We start from the raw sequence: 15,994 nt of genomic DNA, 5'->3' as shown, positions 1-15,994 counted from the left end.
ACTCTATTTACTGTGCCACCTAGCTGCCCCCTAGGTTCTTTTTTTTGATCATGGCTTTCAGGTAGTCCAATATTTTTTAATTATCTCTCTTGGATCTATTTTCCAGGTCAGTAGTTTTTCCAGTAAGATATTTCACATTGCCTTCTATTTTTTCATTTGTTTGGATCTGTTTTATAGTATCTTGATTTCTCATAAAGTCATTAGCTTCTAATTGCTCCAATGTAATTTTGAAGGAATTATTCTCTTCAGTGAATTTTTGAAATTCCTTTTCCATCTGGCAAATTCAGCTTTTTAAGGCATTCTTCTCCTCATTGGCTTTTTGGGCCTCTTTTGCCATTTGAGTTAGTCTATTTTTTAAGGTATTATTTTCTTCAGTGTATTTTTGCATCTCCTTTAGCAGGCTGTTGACTAATTTTTCATGATTTTCCTGCATCATTCTCAAATCTCTTCCCAATTTTTCCTCTACTTCTCTTATTTGATTTTCCAAATCCTTCTTGAGCTCCTCCATGGCCTGTAATCAGTTCATATTTTTCTTGGAGGCTTTTGATGCATGAATTCTGACTTGGCTGTCTTCTTCCTGCTCCATGCCTTGATCCTTTTTGTCCCCAAAAAAGGATTCTGTGGTCTGTTTGTGCTTCTTATGCTTGCTCATATTGCCAGTCAATTACTTGACTTTTTTTTTTTTTTTTTGGTTTTTGCAGGGCAATTGGGGTTGAGTCACTTGCCCAAAGTCACTAGTTTTTGTGTTCAATGTCTGAGGCTGAATCCGAACCCAGGTCCTCTTGACTCCAAGGCTGGTGCTCTATTCACTGTACCACCAAGCCTCCCCAATTACTTGACTTTTGAGTTCTTTGTAATGGTAGAACTCTACTTCCAGAATGGAGAGAGCTTTGTCCCAAATTGCTGGGAGTTTTCGCAGCTGCTGGAGCTAATAGGAGGGTGCTGTCTCTACAGCCCCAACAAGCTCTGGTTCCCTGGTCACACCCAGGACCATCACCAAGGCTGTGATCCAGATCCAAGTAGGTTAAAGCAAAAGCTATTACCTTCTGAATGGTTGCTTGGCCCCCCTGCAATCTTCAGTCCAGGAGCTTCTGAGGCAGGCACATAGCGGGTCTGCACAGCCAACATGCCTCTGGCGCTTCTTGCTCTGGGGGCAGGGATTGGACTGCCCTCTTCCGTCCTCCCCCCCCCCCCCCCCCGCCTTGGTGTTTGTGGGTTCTAGAAGTGTGGAAACCACCACAGCTAATAGTGATTCACTCTCCTGAAGTCTGCTCCAGTAGCTGCTGGTCCAGGCTGCCCTGGGGCTGGAACTATGTGACTTCTAATGGGACTGAGCTCAGCTCCCAGCGTGCTGTGATAGACCTTTCCTGTTGGCTTTCCGGGCTATCTTCAGTGGGATATTTGTTTCTGTCACTTTGTGAGTTCTGTAGCTTTAAAATTTGTTTAATGTCATTTTTTTTATAGGTATTGGAATTATTTGGAGCCAAAGCCCACTCCAAGTTTGTGCTTCTACTTTGCCATCTTGACTCTGCTTTCACTAATTTTTTCATCTTATTACATTTTTAAAAAATCTTAAGTGCTCACCTGGATTCCCTGCACCTGGAGGAGGCTTAGGCTAGTAGATCTCCTGAACTTGGGAGTTATGAGATGTAGTGGGCTAAGCAGATCAGATATCTGCACCTAAGTCTGGCACCAGCATGATGAGCCCCAAGAGCCTGCCCAAGGAGAGCTAATTTGGTCCAAATCAAAGCTCCTATAGCAGTCAGCAGTCACATCATTCCTGTGACTGGTCATTCATTGCACTTGCAGCCTGGATGAGATAGGGAAACCTCTTTTGCTTCTCCTTTTCCCTCCAAAAAAATACCTACCAATATATTAAAACAGGCAGAGTTTCCCTGGGGTTTTCAGAAAGATTTTAAGGAATTTGTGAACTTTGAACTTTCAATATTTTGGATAATTATGTTAGGATATAATTGGTTTTCTTAAAATCTGCAGTCAAGGGAGAGAGATGTGCTTTCTCCACTCTTTTTTGGGTCAAAGTTTGGCCTTTATAATTAGATAGTACTCAGTTTTTTTGACCTATCCATTTATATTTTTACCATTTCATAGATATATTTTTTCCTTTTGCTTTCTTGGTATCTTTTCTTCTAGAATAAGACCTAAACCTCCTCATGCTACAGATGAGGAAAGTTGAGGTCCAAAAGGGTTAAATTTTTTGTTCATAGGTAGGCATTTTTTCTTTATATCTCTCAACATTAGTAGCAGATGTATGCTTAAAAAGTGTGTAAGTTGAATTTCTTCATTACATTTGTGTCTGAAATACATAATAAATTTTATATTTTGAATGACTGACTCTTGAACCTGAATGGTGGGTTGTTTGTTTCATACTGCCATAGTAGCAAGCATTAGATTTGAGTTTTTAGTGATGTGATATGTTGACTTAATTCTCTGTTGCAGGAAATTGAGACGCTGAGCTAAAGTTACAAATTCCGATTTTCTGGATTCCAAACCTAAAGAGTCGAGAAGAATTAAAGAGAAAGAAGCTAATGAAAACCCTCAAGAAATACTTTAAATAATTACTTTTCAAAAAATATAAAATGATGCATTTTCCATTCTTAAGTTTAAGCAAATGTATGTAAAGTAGCTATTTTCTCATTTTGCCATTTATGAAATGGTTTTGATGAAGACCACTCACACTATATAATCTCATGTTTTTGCTATTATAAGTTTCTCTAAATAAAGACATTACTTTATAAATGTAAGATTCAATGAAACATTTTTATGTGTGTTTTTAACAAATGTAATAGACAATGTTCTATTTCATTAATAAATTTAATTTTGTATTGATTCCCTTTAGTCAGTTGGGTAGCTATGGCTGCAGAGTGCAGTCAGTCTCTGAGTTTTTGCCTTCTGAGAAACAGAAGACCAGGGTTCAAATCCTACATCTGAGCAAATCATTTCACCTCCAGAGGCCTAGTTTCATCATCTATAAAATTAGAAATGTTGTAATGATGACTTGAGATCCCTTCCAGTTAAACAACTATGATCCAGTGAAGCATTCTAACAGGGGGTACCAAGGGACAAACTGTCTGCTGCCAGAGAATCAGCCTAAGAAAGAAGAAGAAAGCTCATCATCAGAAAATTGGTATTAGAAATGGCCTTTTTCTTAAGCAGTGGCTTATGTGACTGCTGTAGCCCACTTTCCCATTTAAGGTGCATCTGATGTGTGATTTCTTATTATAGAAATAAGATTAAGGGATGGGCCAGTCTTCTGTGTAGGACTGCTTCCGTTTGTTGTTTAATACATATTCGAACTGCCATTACACCTTCCCCTTTGTGAGGCTTCTTTCCTAGATAAAACAGTTGCTCTCTGTAACTATAGTGTGTTGCAACTCCTTGCATATTAAATTGGAAGCACATCCATCCCCTTTGTACTTTTTAAAGAAAAAATGCTTTGCTACCACCACCCCATGGAGTACTTCATGCACAGTTGGTATCTTGATATCTTTTCTTCAAAAATGAAGATCTAAACCTCCTCATTCTACAGATGAGGAAACTTGAGATCCTCTAAGCCATTGATCTCCAAAATGGAGTGTGTGTACTCTAGGCACAAGACAATCCACTTGGGTGGGAGAAGGAAATATTACTACTTGTATTTTTAATCTAAAAAAGGAAAGAAATTAAGCATTACTAATATTTAGTATAGGGATTTAACACTAGCATCCTTGTTCCATATCCCACAAATTATGTCACCATATTCTAGGTTTCCTGAAGGAGTAGTTTATAAAATGCTTTAGATAGATCATCCCATCATGTGGAGAGGTTAACAGTGGCACCATTCTCAGTGTTCTATATTGAGCATGTTGCAGTTTATGTGTGCCCAATTAAGCAGTCTTACATACAGACTATAATAGCTTAACTAATCCTCATAAAAATAGATATGACTTTTAAAAGATTCTTGCAAAAAAACTGAATTGAAAACACTGTTTTGAGTTCAAGCAGACAAAAACAGCAGCACTGATGCCCCTCCTAATTTGGTTTCTTCATTAGTCACATTACAAGGTAAAGCAGTGATGATCTAATCACATGAAAATTTGGGCCAAAAAATTAGAAATTATCAAAAATATTTAAAATGAGTTTATAGGGGGGTGGAGTCAAGATGGAGTAGGAACAGAACTTCTGCAGGGCTCTAGCTTCCACCTCCCCCAATTCATGTAAAAGGGGACTCTGAACAAACTTTGGAGCTACAGAACCCACAAAATGACTCAGAGAAGCTAACCTCCCACTGAGGACAGCCTGGCAGGATGGCAGGAATCAGCCAGCACAGTGCTCTGGGAGCCGAGCCCAGCCCCGCAAGAGCCGGAGGTTTTAGCCCCAGGGCTAGCCTGACCAGCCATTGGCTGGAGGAACTTCAGATTACCAGCAGCTGTGGCAGTTTCCAGAATTATCAACACGTAGATGCTAAGGACAAAGTGAGAGGTCAGTGCAGTGTGAACTTTGGGATCCAGTGGTTGGGACTGCGTCTGCTTTTGCACTCAGGGCTAGAAGCGGCTGAGGCGCCAAGGCCCTGCAGCCGCAGCCACATGTGGCTGCTTCAGCTCCTGGCCTGCAGATTGTAGGGGGATCAAGCGACTAATCTCAGGGGTAATCTTTAACCTGCTTGGATCAGGATTGCCGTCTAGGGTGGAGGTCCTGGGGTGTGTGACCAGCTTGCCAGAGCATGTGGAGGCTTCAGAGAGGGCACCTAACTAATACCTTTGGCAGTTGAGAAAACCCCAGCATTTGGGACAAAGCTCCCTTGTCTGGTGGCAGAGACCTACCCAAAAGTCAAGTAATTGAGTGGAAACATGAGCAGGCAAAGGAAGCAAAACAAACATCAATCCAACTTTAGACTCCTATTTTGGGGACAAAAAGGGTCAAAGCATGGAACAGGAGGAAGACAGTGAAGTCAGAACTTCTGCACCAAAAGCTTCCAAGAAAAATACGAGCTGATTACAGGCCATAGAGGACCTTAAGAAGGATTTTAAAAAGCAAATAAGAGAAGTGGAGGAAACATTGGGAAGAGAAATGAGAAAGATGCAAGAAAATTATGAAATGAGAATCAACAACCTGACTGAAGAAAATAACACCTTAAAAATAGACTGACTCAGATGGCAAAAGAGGCCCAAAAAGGCAATGAGGAGAAGAATGCCTTAAAAAGTCGAATTTGCCAGATGGAAAAAGAATCTCAAAAACTCACTGAGAAGAATAATTCTTTCAGAATTAGATTGGAGCAATGGAAGCTAGTGACTTTATGAGAAATCAAAATACTATTAAACAGATCCAAAAGAATGAAAAAATAGGAGGCAATGTGAAATATCTCATTGGAAAAACCACTGACCTGGAAAATAGATCCAGTAGAGATGAAAAATTATTGGACTACCTGAAAGTCATGATCAAGAAAAGAACCTAGAAATCATCCTTCAAGAAATTCTCAAGGAAAATTGCCTTGATGTTTTAGAACCACAGGGCAAAATAGAGGTTGAAAGAATCTACCAATCACCGCCTGAAAAAGATCCCAAAAAGAAAACTCCTAGGAATATTATAGCCAGGTTCCGGAATTCCAAGATCAAAGAGAGAATATTACAAGCAGTCAGGAAGAAACAATTTGAATATTGTGGAAACACAATCAGGGTAACAGGATCTGGCAGCTTCTACACTGAGGGATTGAAGGGCTTGGAATATGATATTCCAGAGGTCAAATGAGCTGGGATTAAAACCAAGAGTCACCTACCCAGCCAAACCGTGTATTATGTTTCAGGGGAATATATGGTCGTTCAGTGCAATAGAGGATTTTCAAGCATTCTTGATGAAAAAACCAGAGTTGAATAGAAAATTTTACATTCAGATACAAGAAGCAAGAGAAGCATAAGAAGGTAAACCGGGAAAAGAAATCATAAGGAACTTATCAAAATTGAACTATGTATATTCGTACATGGAAAAACAATAATTGTAACTGATGAAACTTTTCTCAGTATGAAAATAGTTAAAGGGAATAGAAACATATTTTTTATTTTATTATATATTTTATTGTATTTATTTTTGCTATATACTTATATATTTCATATATTGTATATAATATATACTTATATATTTTATTATACTTTTATAATACATATATTCATATATATTATGTCTATATAGGAGGGTGTATGGGTGTATGAATGCATATGTGAATGTGTGTATATATGTTTACAAGTATACATAGAGGACACAGGACCAATTTAATAGGAAGGGATGATACTTAAAAGGTGAAATTAAGAGGTGAGAGAGGGATATAATGAGAGGAGATGGGGAGAGACAGAATGGGGTAAACTATCTCATATAGAAGAGGCAAGGGAAAATGGTTTCAATGGAGGGGAAGAACAGGAAAGCAAAAGGGAATGGGTCAATCTTATTTTCGTTGAATTTGGTCTAGGGAGGGAATGACATACACACTAAATAGGGTATCTCACCCTACAGGAGAGTAGGGGGGAAGGGGATGAGATGGGGGATGATGGAAGGGAGGGCAGGCTGGGGGGGGGAGGGAAGTTGGAAGCACCCACTTTTGAAAAGGGATGGTATCAAAGCAGGGAATAGAACAAGTGGGAGGTGGGATAGGAGGGAGGGAAATATAGTCTTTTACAATATATCCACTCTGGAAATGTTTTGCATAGCTACACATGTACAACCTATACTGAATTGCTTATCTTCCCAGTAAGGGTGGGTGACAAGGAAGGAAGGGAATGAATTTGGAATTCAAAGTTTTAAAATCAAATATTTAAATATATACATATACACATTATTATTAATATTATTTTACATGTAACTGGGAAATAAAATAAACAGCCACTGGGGCATAGAGGTCCACCATGCCCTACTGGAAAGTCGAAGGGGGTAGGGGAGAACATGTGGGAGAGAGCAGATTGGAGGAGGGGATATCTAGTGGGATCACTATTTTGGGGTGGTGGGTAGGGGAAAAATGGGGAAAAAATTTGTAACTCAAAATCTGGTGGAAATGAATGATGTAAACCAGAAGTTAATAAAGCATTTGATTTGGGGGGAAAAAAGCAAAAAAAAAAAATAAATGAGTTTATATCCACTCATCCTTAACCTATGCATATGTTGTGCTAATGATAGACTAAAGACATCATTTATCACAATTTATCCTATATGTAACTTGTTTGTACTTATTATTTTCTATCTTCCCAATTAGATTATAAGCTCTTCAAGGAGAAGGACTATTTGTATCACCAGTATTTAGCACCGCTCCTGGCACATTGCAAACATTTAATAAATATTTATTGACTGACTGTGAAAACAAGGGTACAGACCAAGCAGCAGTCTGAAGCCTTGAAATAGTTGCCACTACTTGTTGTAATATTTATGTGTTTCTTAACCACATAACATGTATAAAATTGTTAGCTTTATTAGTTTTTTTTTCTTTTTATATATCACTGACAAAGTTTTTAAGTGTGGTGCCCCAGCCCCATTTTTCCTGCAAGCCCTGTGGTTTTTAATTCTGTAATTTTGCTTAGCACAATGATTTTTAGGAGCTCATATGTAAAAGCAAAAAGAAAGTCCCTACCATTAAAAAGCTGTATTCCAGAGGGGAAAGATAAGACAAAAGCAGGAGTTGGGGGTGTGGGGAGAGGCAGGATGAGAAACTACCCTGGCAGGGGCAAGGGCAGGGGAAAGATGGAAAAGTCCAGAGATCCAAGATCAGAATATTACTGTTCACTGCCCTGTGAAAAGTAATACCGTGTAGTCCCTTGGAGAGAACTAGACACGAGCCCAAACTTAAGATATTAGCAAATTTTCCTCCAGATCATCAATATCCCTCATGTACTTTAAATGCAACTCAGGTACTGCCTTCTGCATGAGGCCATTCCTGATCTCCCCTTACCCAGATCCTACTATCCTCCCTTATTAACTACTTTAGGTATTATAAATATCGAGATTAACTACAAACTACAAAGGACCTAAACAAACTGAAAAGTGTGAGAAGACTGTCCCTTTCTTATTAAAGGTTGAGCTCTCCTCAGAACAACTCTCCAAACCATATTTGGGTCCAAAGTAAAGGGACCCTTTAGGGAGAAAAAGTAAGTGTAGTGCCCTAGCAACTTTGGCCCAGCAGTGTTATAAATGTTAGACTTATAGAAGAAATTGATATGACACTAAAGAGATCAAAGATGGGAAAAGCAGCTCAAAATGAGCAAAACCATGCTGAATTACAATTGTGAGAACTGGAGGGACTAATTCACAAAGTATCTGAACTTCATATTACTCTCAAGTGCTGAAGCATTTTTTTGTTTTTTGCTTTTGGGAGGGCAATTGGGGTTAAATGACTTTCCCAAGGTCACATGGCTAGTTTTTGTGTTGTGCCTGAGGCTGGATTTGAACCCAGGTCCTCCTGACTCCAGGGCAGTGCTATATTCACTGTGCCACCTAGCCTCCCCCTGAAGCAGTATTTTTTTAAAAAATGGAACATATCCACATACTTCCTTAGTGAGAGCAAAAAAAAAAAAAGAGGTTTACTAAATAAAAATTATTTTAGAAATGTTTTTGTAATCATTAACTCAAACTTTAAAATTTTTATTTTGAGTATGTTCTATAAAATAAGTACCATATTAGTAGAGAAAGATACCAAGATCAGGGAAATTATATTGGACTATGCTATTAATGCAAAGGAGGGAAAAAAAGAGGCAAAGAACATTAATAACTGCTATTTTCTCATTTAAATAAAAATGATGAGAATATGTACACGCATTGAGTGCATGCCTGGCATGTTGCAAGGGCTTAATAAATGCTTGTTGGTTGATCTTTAATGAGGGGTTTGATGGGGAATAGGCAGGCTTTCCCAAGAAATATTTCATGACAGGGTCCATATATTTATAAACATTGAGTTGGTAGATACTGAGAATACAAGATCTTACTCTGCACTTTGAATGATTTAAGAACTCTAAATATAATCGCAACATTGTGTGATGATTAATGATTTGGTTCTTTTCAACAATACAATGATCCAAGACAATTCCAAAAGCCTTGTGATGGAAAATGTTGACCACATCCAGAGAAAGAAATATGGAGTTTGAAAGCAGATTGAAGCAAACTATTTTTACTTTTTTTGTTTTTTCTTTCTCACGTTTGTTCCTTTTTGTTTTGATTCTTCTTTCACAACATGACCAATGTGGAAATATATTTAACTGCACATATATAACCTATATCAGATTACTTATTGTCTTGGCAAGGGAGAGAGGGAAGAAAATTTGGAACGCAAAATTTTACAAAAATGAATGTTGAAAATTATCTTTACATGTAATTGGAAAAAAATATTGTTAAGGAGAAAAAGAAATCTAAATATAATGACCAACCATGTTTTCAGAGGACTGGTTGCTACCCATTTCCTGATAGGTGATAGATTCAAAGTGCAGAATGAGAGATTGTAAATTGTTTACGTGGACAATGTGGGAATGTATTTTACATGATTGCACATAGTTATTACAGAGTTTTTGTTTTGTTTTAATGGGAGTGTGAGAGTCTAGGAGAAAGCAGATTTTTGTTCATTGATTTGTTGGCTATTCTAAAAAAAGCTTTTGATTTTTGGTAAAGCAAAACACCATTTTAAAGGATCCTTTCTAACAAGGTGTGATGTAAATGTCAAAGTTTCATATGATCTCTTGAAAGTTGTCTATCCAGATCATCAGTACCCCTCATGTACTTTGGATGCAACTCAGGTATCACCTTCTGCATGAGGTCATTCCTGATCTCCCCTTACCCAGGTCCTACTACCCTCCCTTATTAACTACCTTAGGTATACAAATACCAAATTAACTACAAAGGACTTTTGAAGGAAGATGCTATCTGTGAGGTGGCACCAAGATGGCTGAGTAAAAACAGGAACTTGCTTGAGCTCTTCCCCCTAATCACCTCCAAATGTCTGTAAAAAATGACTCTAAACAAATTTTAGAGCTACAGAACTCACAAAATGACATAGTGAAACACAACTCCAGTTGAAGACAGCCTGGCAGGTCAACAGAAAAGGTCTATTGCACCAGACTGGGAGTGGAGCTCAGTCCTGTGTAGGCCATACTAGCACAGACAGGGCAGAGCAGGTCTCAGGGGAATGAATCATTGGTGGCTGTGGTGGTGTCTAGACCTCTTGACACACAAACACCAAAGACAAAGTAAAAGGTCAGTGGGGAAACTCTTTGGAACTGGGTGAGAGAAGAGTGAGGTCCAGGTCCATGTCCACTCTGAAGTGGCAGAGGCAGTGGGGGTTGGCAGCAGTGGTGGCAGCAGTAGCAGCAATGGCTTCTCCCAGAGCTCTAGGCCCACAGATGGTGGGGGAATCAAGCAGCTGATCAGAAGGCAAGTGCAGAAACTTCTTTGCTGGCTCTGAGGCAGGATCCTCTTGCTTTGCCCTGGTTGGATCCGGGTCACAGTGTTGGGTGGTGTTCCTGGGGGGAGGAGAAGCTCTGGCATGGCAGAACTTGTGATGGCTGTAGAGAGGGAGTCCTCCTCACAGTGATGAGGCAGGTGCCCAGAAGAAGCTCTGACAACAGCTGCGCAAAACCCCAGAAATTTGGGACAGAGCACTCTCCACTCTGGAAGCAGAGTCCTACCTTGGCAAAGAGCTCAAAAGTCAAGTAACTGGCTGGGAAAATGAGCAAACAGAGGAATAAATCAGATTATAGAATCTTTCTTTTGTGACAAAGAAGATTAAAACGTACAACCAGAAGAAGACAATAAAGTCAAAACTGCCACATCAAAAGCCTCCAAGAAAAATATGAATTTGTTGCAGGCCATGGAGGAGCTCAAAAAGGATTTTGAAAATCAATTAAGAGAAGTAGAGGAAAAATTGGGAAGAGAAATGAGAGTGATGCAAGAAAATTGGGAATAAGCTATCTTCCTACCTTGGTATCTACCTGCATCCCTCAAGGATAACAGAGTTTCTTGAGGCAAGAATAGAACAGTGATTAGCAGGATAACTGAACTTCTAAACAGCTCATAGGCAAAAAGACAGATATGTCATTTGGACAATCATACAAAATGGGGCAGTAGTACAGAATAGGATTAATTATAGAATGGAATCAACTATAAAATGCCAGCAACTGGTGTTGTAGGATGGCTGGTGAACAAAAGAGTTGGGCTAGGCAAGCATAGTTAGGCAACAATGCTGGTTTAATGGGGTAGTATAGTTGATTATATATCGTTCTTGTGTATACATGGAAAGTTTTACAATGAACTTCAGAATCACCAGTTTCTCACAATACACTCAGCTAAACATAGATATCAGCAATGACCTTGACTACCAAGCTGCTGCCTGCATGTCCAGACTGCTTGTAGGAGACACAGCAATGTTTCTTGATACTGATTGCCAAATATTCTTCTCTGAGAAAGATATGGCACACCCATCCAGAGGGGACTTTGCACCCTCCTGGATTTGAACAAGTCAACAAGTTCAGACTTGGACATAGCTCAATGAGTCCTTGAACTTGGAGCAAGTCAACAAGTCTCTGGACCCAGAAACAAGCTCAAGAATCCATTAGACTTGGCCCCCCACAAAAAAATGATAGAAAACCAATTTAATTTCTTCACTTGTATGTAGGAGGCCCTGCTTACACTTCAAAGCTTACAGGAAGATGATGCCTGAGGGGCATGAATTGCTCCTTTAGTATATCTGTAGAGTTTCACCTCTACCACCAAGGAAAGAGTTATCATAGCTGAGAGGAGGAAGTCAGAGGGACTGAGTAGTGCAGTTGGGGGAGGAGGGAAAGGCCCCTCCATATTATGTATGTTCAGCAGCAGGTGGACCCCAAATTTCCATGTAGCTGACTGGAATGCTGACTGAACATGGTCTAAGATGTGGGGTGGGCTGAGTACTACATATATATGCCACATGCTTATGTGTGTATATATTGGACAGATATTGCCAATGGACAATGAGTTTGACTCAAAATTGAAGAGGAAGGGAGTAGGATGGATTGCCTTTAGCAAATTATAAAACCCCTTTAATGACTAAACTTCCTATTTAAAAAGGGCCACTGATAAGAACAAAGTCCGCATATATGCCAGAATATTTATAATAGCAGTTTTTTTTCCTTGTGATAATAAATAAGTGAAAACAAAATGGATCCCCAATGATTGGGGAATGGCTAAAAATGTGGTAAATGAACATAATGAAATGTTATTGTGTTGTATAATGGATGAATGTGATGAATACAAAGAAGCATGGGAAGACTTGCATGACTGATGTGGAGTGTAGTAAGCAGAGCCAAGAAAACAATATACATATCGACTACAAACAATGTAAATAGAAAACCATGACAAAATTAAATAGTTTTACAAAATTTTAAAGAATAAGTATAGCTGGAAAAAAGAGATCTGAGAAGATATTTCTGCCCTGCCTCTTTGGAGAGGTAGAAGGTCCAAAAGTGTTGTACACTGCACTTACTTTCAGACTTTTAAAATATGTTGATAAATTATGCTGATTTTTCTTCCTTTTCCTTTTTTTTGTTTTATTTGTTATGGGGTGACTTTCTGGGAGTAGGAGGGAAAGAAATACTGGGGGAAATTATGGTGATACAAAAAGATAGCAAAAGGCATCGATAATATCTTATTGAAAAAAAAAAAGGCACATGTAGGTCAGCTCAAAGCCTGGGAAGTTTTATTGCTGACCATATGTAAATTATAAAAGCATCATCAAACTACAGGAGCAAGACAATATTTACACCTAGTAAGACAATGATCTTTCTTTCTTTATTAGCCTTTATTAACTTTCCTTTTCAGATTCAGTCATATGACAGAGAGACTCAAAGGATCTTAGCAGCTAGAGAAAACCATGAAACATGAAACCCCCCAAAACCTTTTGTAGCTTTTTGGGAGTCAGACCTTAAGTGATCTGAGGTGCATGCTTGGGTTGGTAATTGAGAATTAATAAAGAAGACTTTATAACTTTAAGTCATCATCAGGTATAGGTTTGGGATAATCAATAACCATTTATTAAATTCTATGTGCCCTGTACTGTGTGATAACTGGATTTACAAAGACAAAAGTGAGATGATTTACTTGCTCTCAAGGAGCTTACATTGTAATGGGGGATAAAATGTATATATAAATGCATGTATACACACACACATACACACATACACACACACATATATATAATATACAAAATGAATACAAAGTGGTTTTGAGAGGATAAACACTAGCAATTGAGGGGACTGAGTAAGGCTTTGTATAGTAGTTGACATGAGTTGAGTCTTGAAGGATAACTTAAGAATCATAGGATTATCTGAAATCTATGATCACAATAGAAACCTACATATCATATTTCAAGAAATCATTAAGGAAAATTGCCCAAACATATTAGGATAAGAAGATGATGTAAAACAGAATCCTGAAATAAAACTGAAAATTCCTAGGAATGTCATTGTCAAAATCCAGAGCTTTCATATAAAGAAAATAATGCTAGAAATATCCAGAAAGAATTAATTCATTTATCAATGAACCATAATCAGGATCACCCAAGATTTAGCAGCTATTTTTTTTTAAAGAGAGGGTAACATGGAATAAAAAATTTTAAAATACAAATTACAGGTCTATAACCAAGAATGATTTAATCAAGAAAATTGAGTATCATGGTACAAGAGGAAAAATGGATATTAAATGAAATAGAGAATTTTCAAATATTCCTAATGAAAAGTTGGAGTTGAAAAGGCACTTTGGGGGGAGAAGTCAAGATGGAGGCATAGAAGCAGGAAGACTCCCTGCACTCTCCACATAACCACCTCAATACCTATAACAAATGACTCTAAACAAACTTTAGGGCTACAGAACCCACAAAGTGACAGAGAGAAACCTCCCACTGAAGACAACCTGGCAGACCAGCAGGAAGGATCAATCGCAGCCCAGTGGGAGCAGAGCCCAGCCCCATGTGAGCCCACAGTTTTAGCACCAGGGTGCCCCGACCAGCCCTGCCTGGAGGGACTTGGGGAAAGTGGATCACCAGCAGCTATGGCAGTTTCCAGAATTATTAACCCATAAATGCCAAAGACAAAGTGAGAGGTCAGTGTAGACATTGTGGGAACAGGGGGTCTGGGAGTGTGGTCCAGCTTCTGACCCCTGGAGGGAGAAGTGGTTGAGATGTGGTGGTGGTGCAGCCACCACCACATGGCTGCTTCAGAGCTCCTGGCCTGCAGATTGTAGGGGGACCAAACGACCATCCTGAGGGGTAATCACTCTTGCTTTAACCTGCTTGGATCTGGATCGCTGTCTTGGGTGAGGTCCTGGGGTGCACGACCAGTGTGCCAGAGCCAGTGGAGGTTTCTGAGAGGGTACCCAGTTAATAGCTCTGGCAGCTGAGAAAACCCCAGAGATTTGGGACAAAGCTTTCCTCTCTGGAAGCAGAGTTCTACTGTGGCAAAAAGTTCAAAAGTCAAGTAATTGAGTGGCAACATGAGCAAGCAAAGGAAGCAAAGCAAGCACAGCAATGTGACTTTGGACTCCTTTTGTGGGGACAAAAAGGATCAAAGCATGGAACAGGAGGAAGGCAATGAAGTCAGAACTCCTGCAACAAAGGCTTCCAAGAAAAAATATGAACTGGTTATAGGCCATATAGGAGCTTAGGAAGGATTTTGAAAACCAAATAAGAGAAGTGGAGGAAAAATTGGGAAGAGAAATGAGAATGATGCAAGAAAATCATGAAAAGAGAGTCAACAACTTGACTAAGAAAATAACACCTTAAAAAGTAAACTAACTCAAATAGCAAAAGGGGCTCAAAAAGGCAATGAGGGGAAGAATGCCTTAAAAAGCTGAATTTGCCAGATGGAAAAAGAATCTCAAAAGCTCACTGAAGAGAAGAATTCCTTCTGAATTAGATTGGAGCAAATGGAAGCTAATGACTTTATGAGAAATCAAGATATTATGAAACAGATCCAAAGGAATGAAAAAATAGAAGGCAATGTGAAATATCTCATTGGAAAAACCACTGACCTGGAAAATGAATCCAGGAGAGATAATTTAAAAATTATAGGACCACCTGAAAGTCATGATAAAACAAAAGAACCTAGAAATCATCCTTCAAGAAATTCTTATGGAAAATTGCCCTGATGTTTTAGAACCAGAGAGCAAAATAGAGGTTGAAAGAATCCACCGATCACCTCTTGAAAAAGATCCCAAAAAGAAACTCCTAGGAATATTATAGCCAGGTTCTGAAGTTCCCAGATCAAGGAGAAAATATTGCAAGTAGCCAAGAGAAACAATTTGAATATTGCGGAAACACAATCAGGATAACACAGGATCTGGCAACTTCCACAATGAGCGATTGAAGGGCCTGGAATATGATTTTCCAGAGGTCAAAGGAGCTGGGATTAAAATCAAGAATCACCTACCCAGCAAAACTGAGTTTTTCAGGGGAAAATATGGTCATTCATTGGAAGAGGACTTTCAAGCATTCATTATGAAAAGACCAGAGTTGAATAGAAAATTTGACATTCAGATACAAGAAGCAAGAGAAGCATGAGAAGGTAAACAGGGAAGAGAAATCATAAGGAACTTATCAAAGTTGAACTATTTACATTCCTACATGGAAAAACAATAATTGTAACTTATGAAACTTTTTTCAGTATGAGAATAGTTGAAGGGAATGTAAATGTATATGTATATATGTATACATGTATACATATGTCTATATAGGAGGGTATATGGGCGTATGAATACATATGTGAGTGTGTGTATATATGTGTACAGATATACATAGAGAGAGGGCACAGAACCAATTGGATAGGAAGGGATGATACTTAAAAGGTGAAATTGAGAGGTGAGAGAGGAATATAATGAGAGGAGATGGGGAGAGACAGAATGGGGTAAATTATCCCATATAGAAGAGACAAGGGAAAACCGTTGGAGGGGAAGAACAGGAAGGCAAAAGGGAATGGGTCAACCTTATTCTCATTGAATTTGGCTTAGGGAA

The 15,994-nt window shown here is 38.8% G+C and overlaps 1 protein-coding gene across 1 annotated transcript in view; it reads left to right on the top strand.

The window, feature by feature from the left end:
• SGO2 (shugoshin 2) overlaps positions 1-2,762 on the top strand; it is a 39,791-nt gene extending 37,029 nt beyond the window's left edge. The window contains exon 9 of the mRNA XM_069070106.1: positions 2,458-2,762. Coding sequence (XP_068926207.1) covers positions 2,458-2,473 — 16 coding nt within the window. The 3' untranslated portion in view covers positions 2,474-2,762. The remainder of the gene's footprint in view (positions 1-2,457) is intronic.
• The last annotated feature ends 13,232 nt before the right edge of the window (positions 2,763-15,994 follow it).

Source organism: Petaurus breviceps, unplaced genomic scaffold, assembly GCF_028583685.1.
Source record: "Petaurus breviceps papuanus isolate PSGF00001 unplaced genomic scaffold, PetGlider_PUasm1.0 90804, whole genome shotgun sequence".
Lineage (NCBI taxonomy): Eukaryota > Metazoa > Chordata > Mammalia > Diprotodontia > Petauridae > Petaurus > Petaurus breviceps.
The sequence above is the reverse complement of the archived record's forward strand: the minus strand, read 5'-3'. Positions and strand labels throughout refer to the sequence as shown.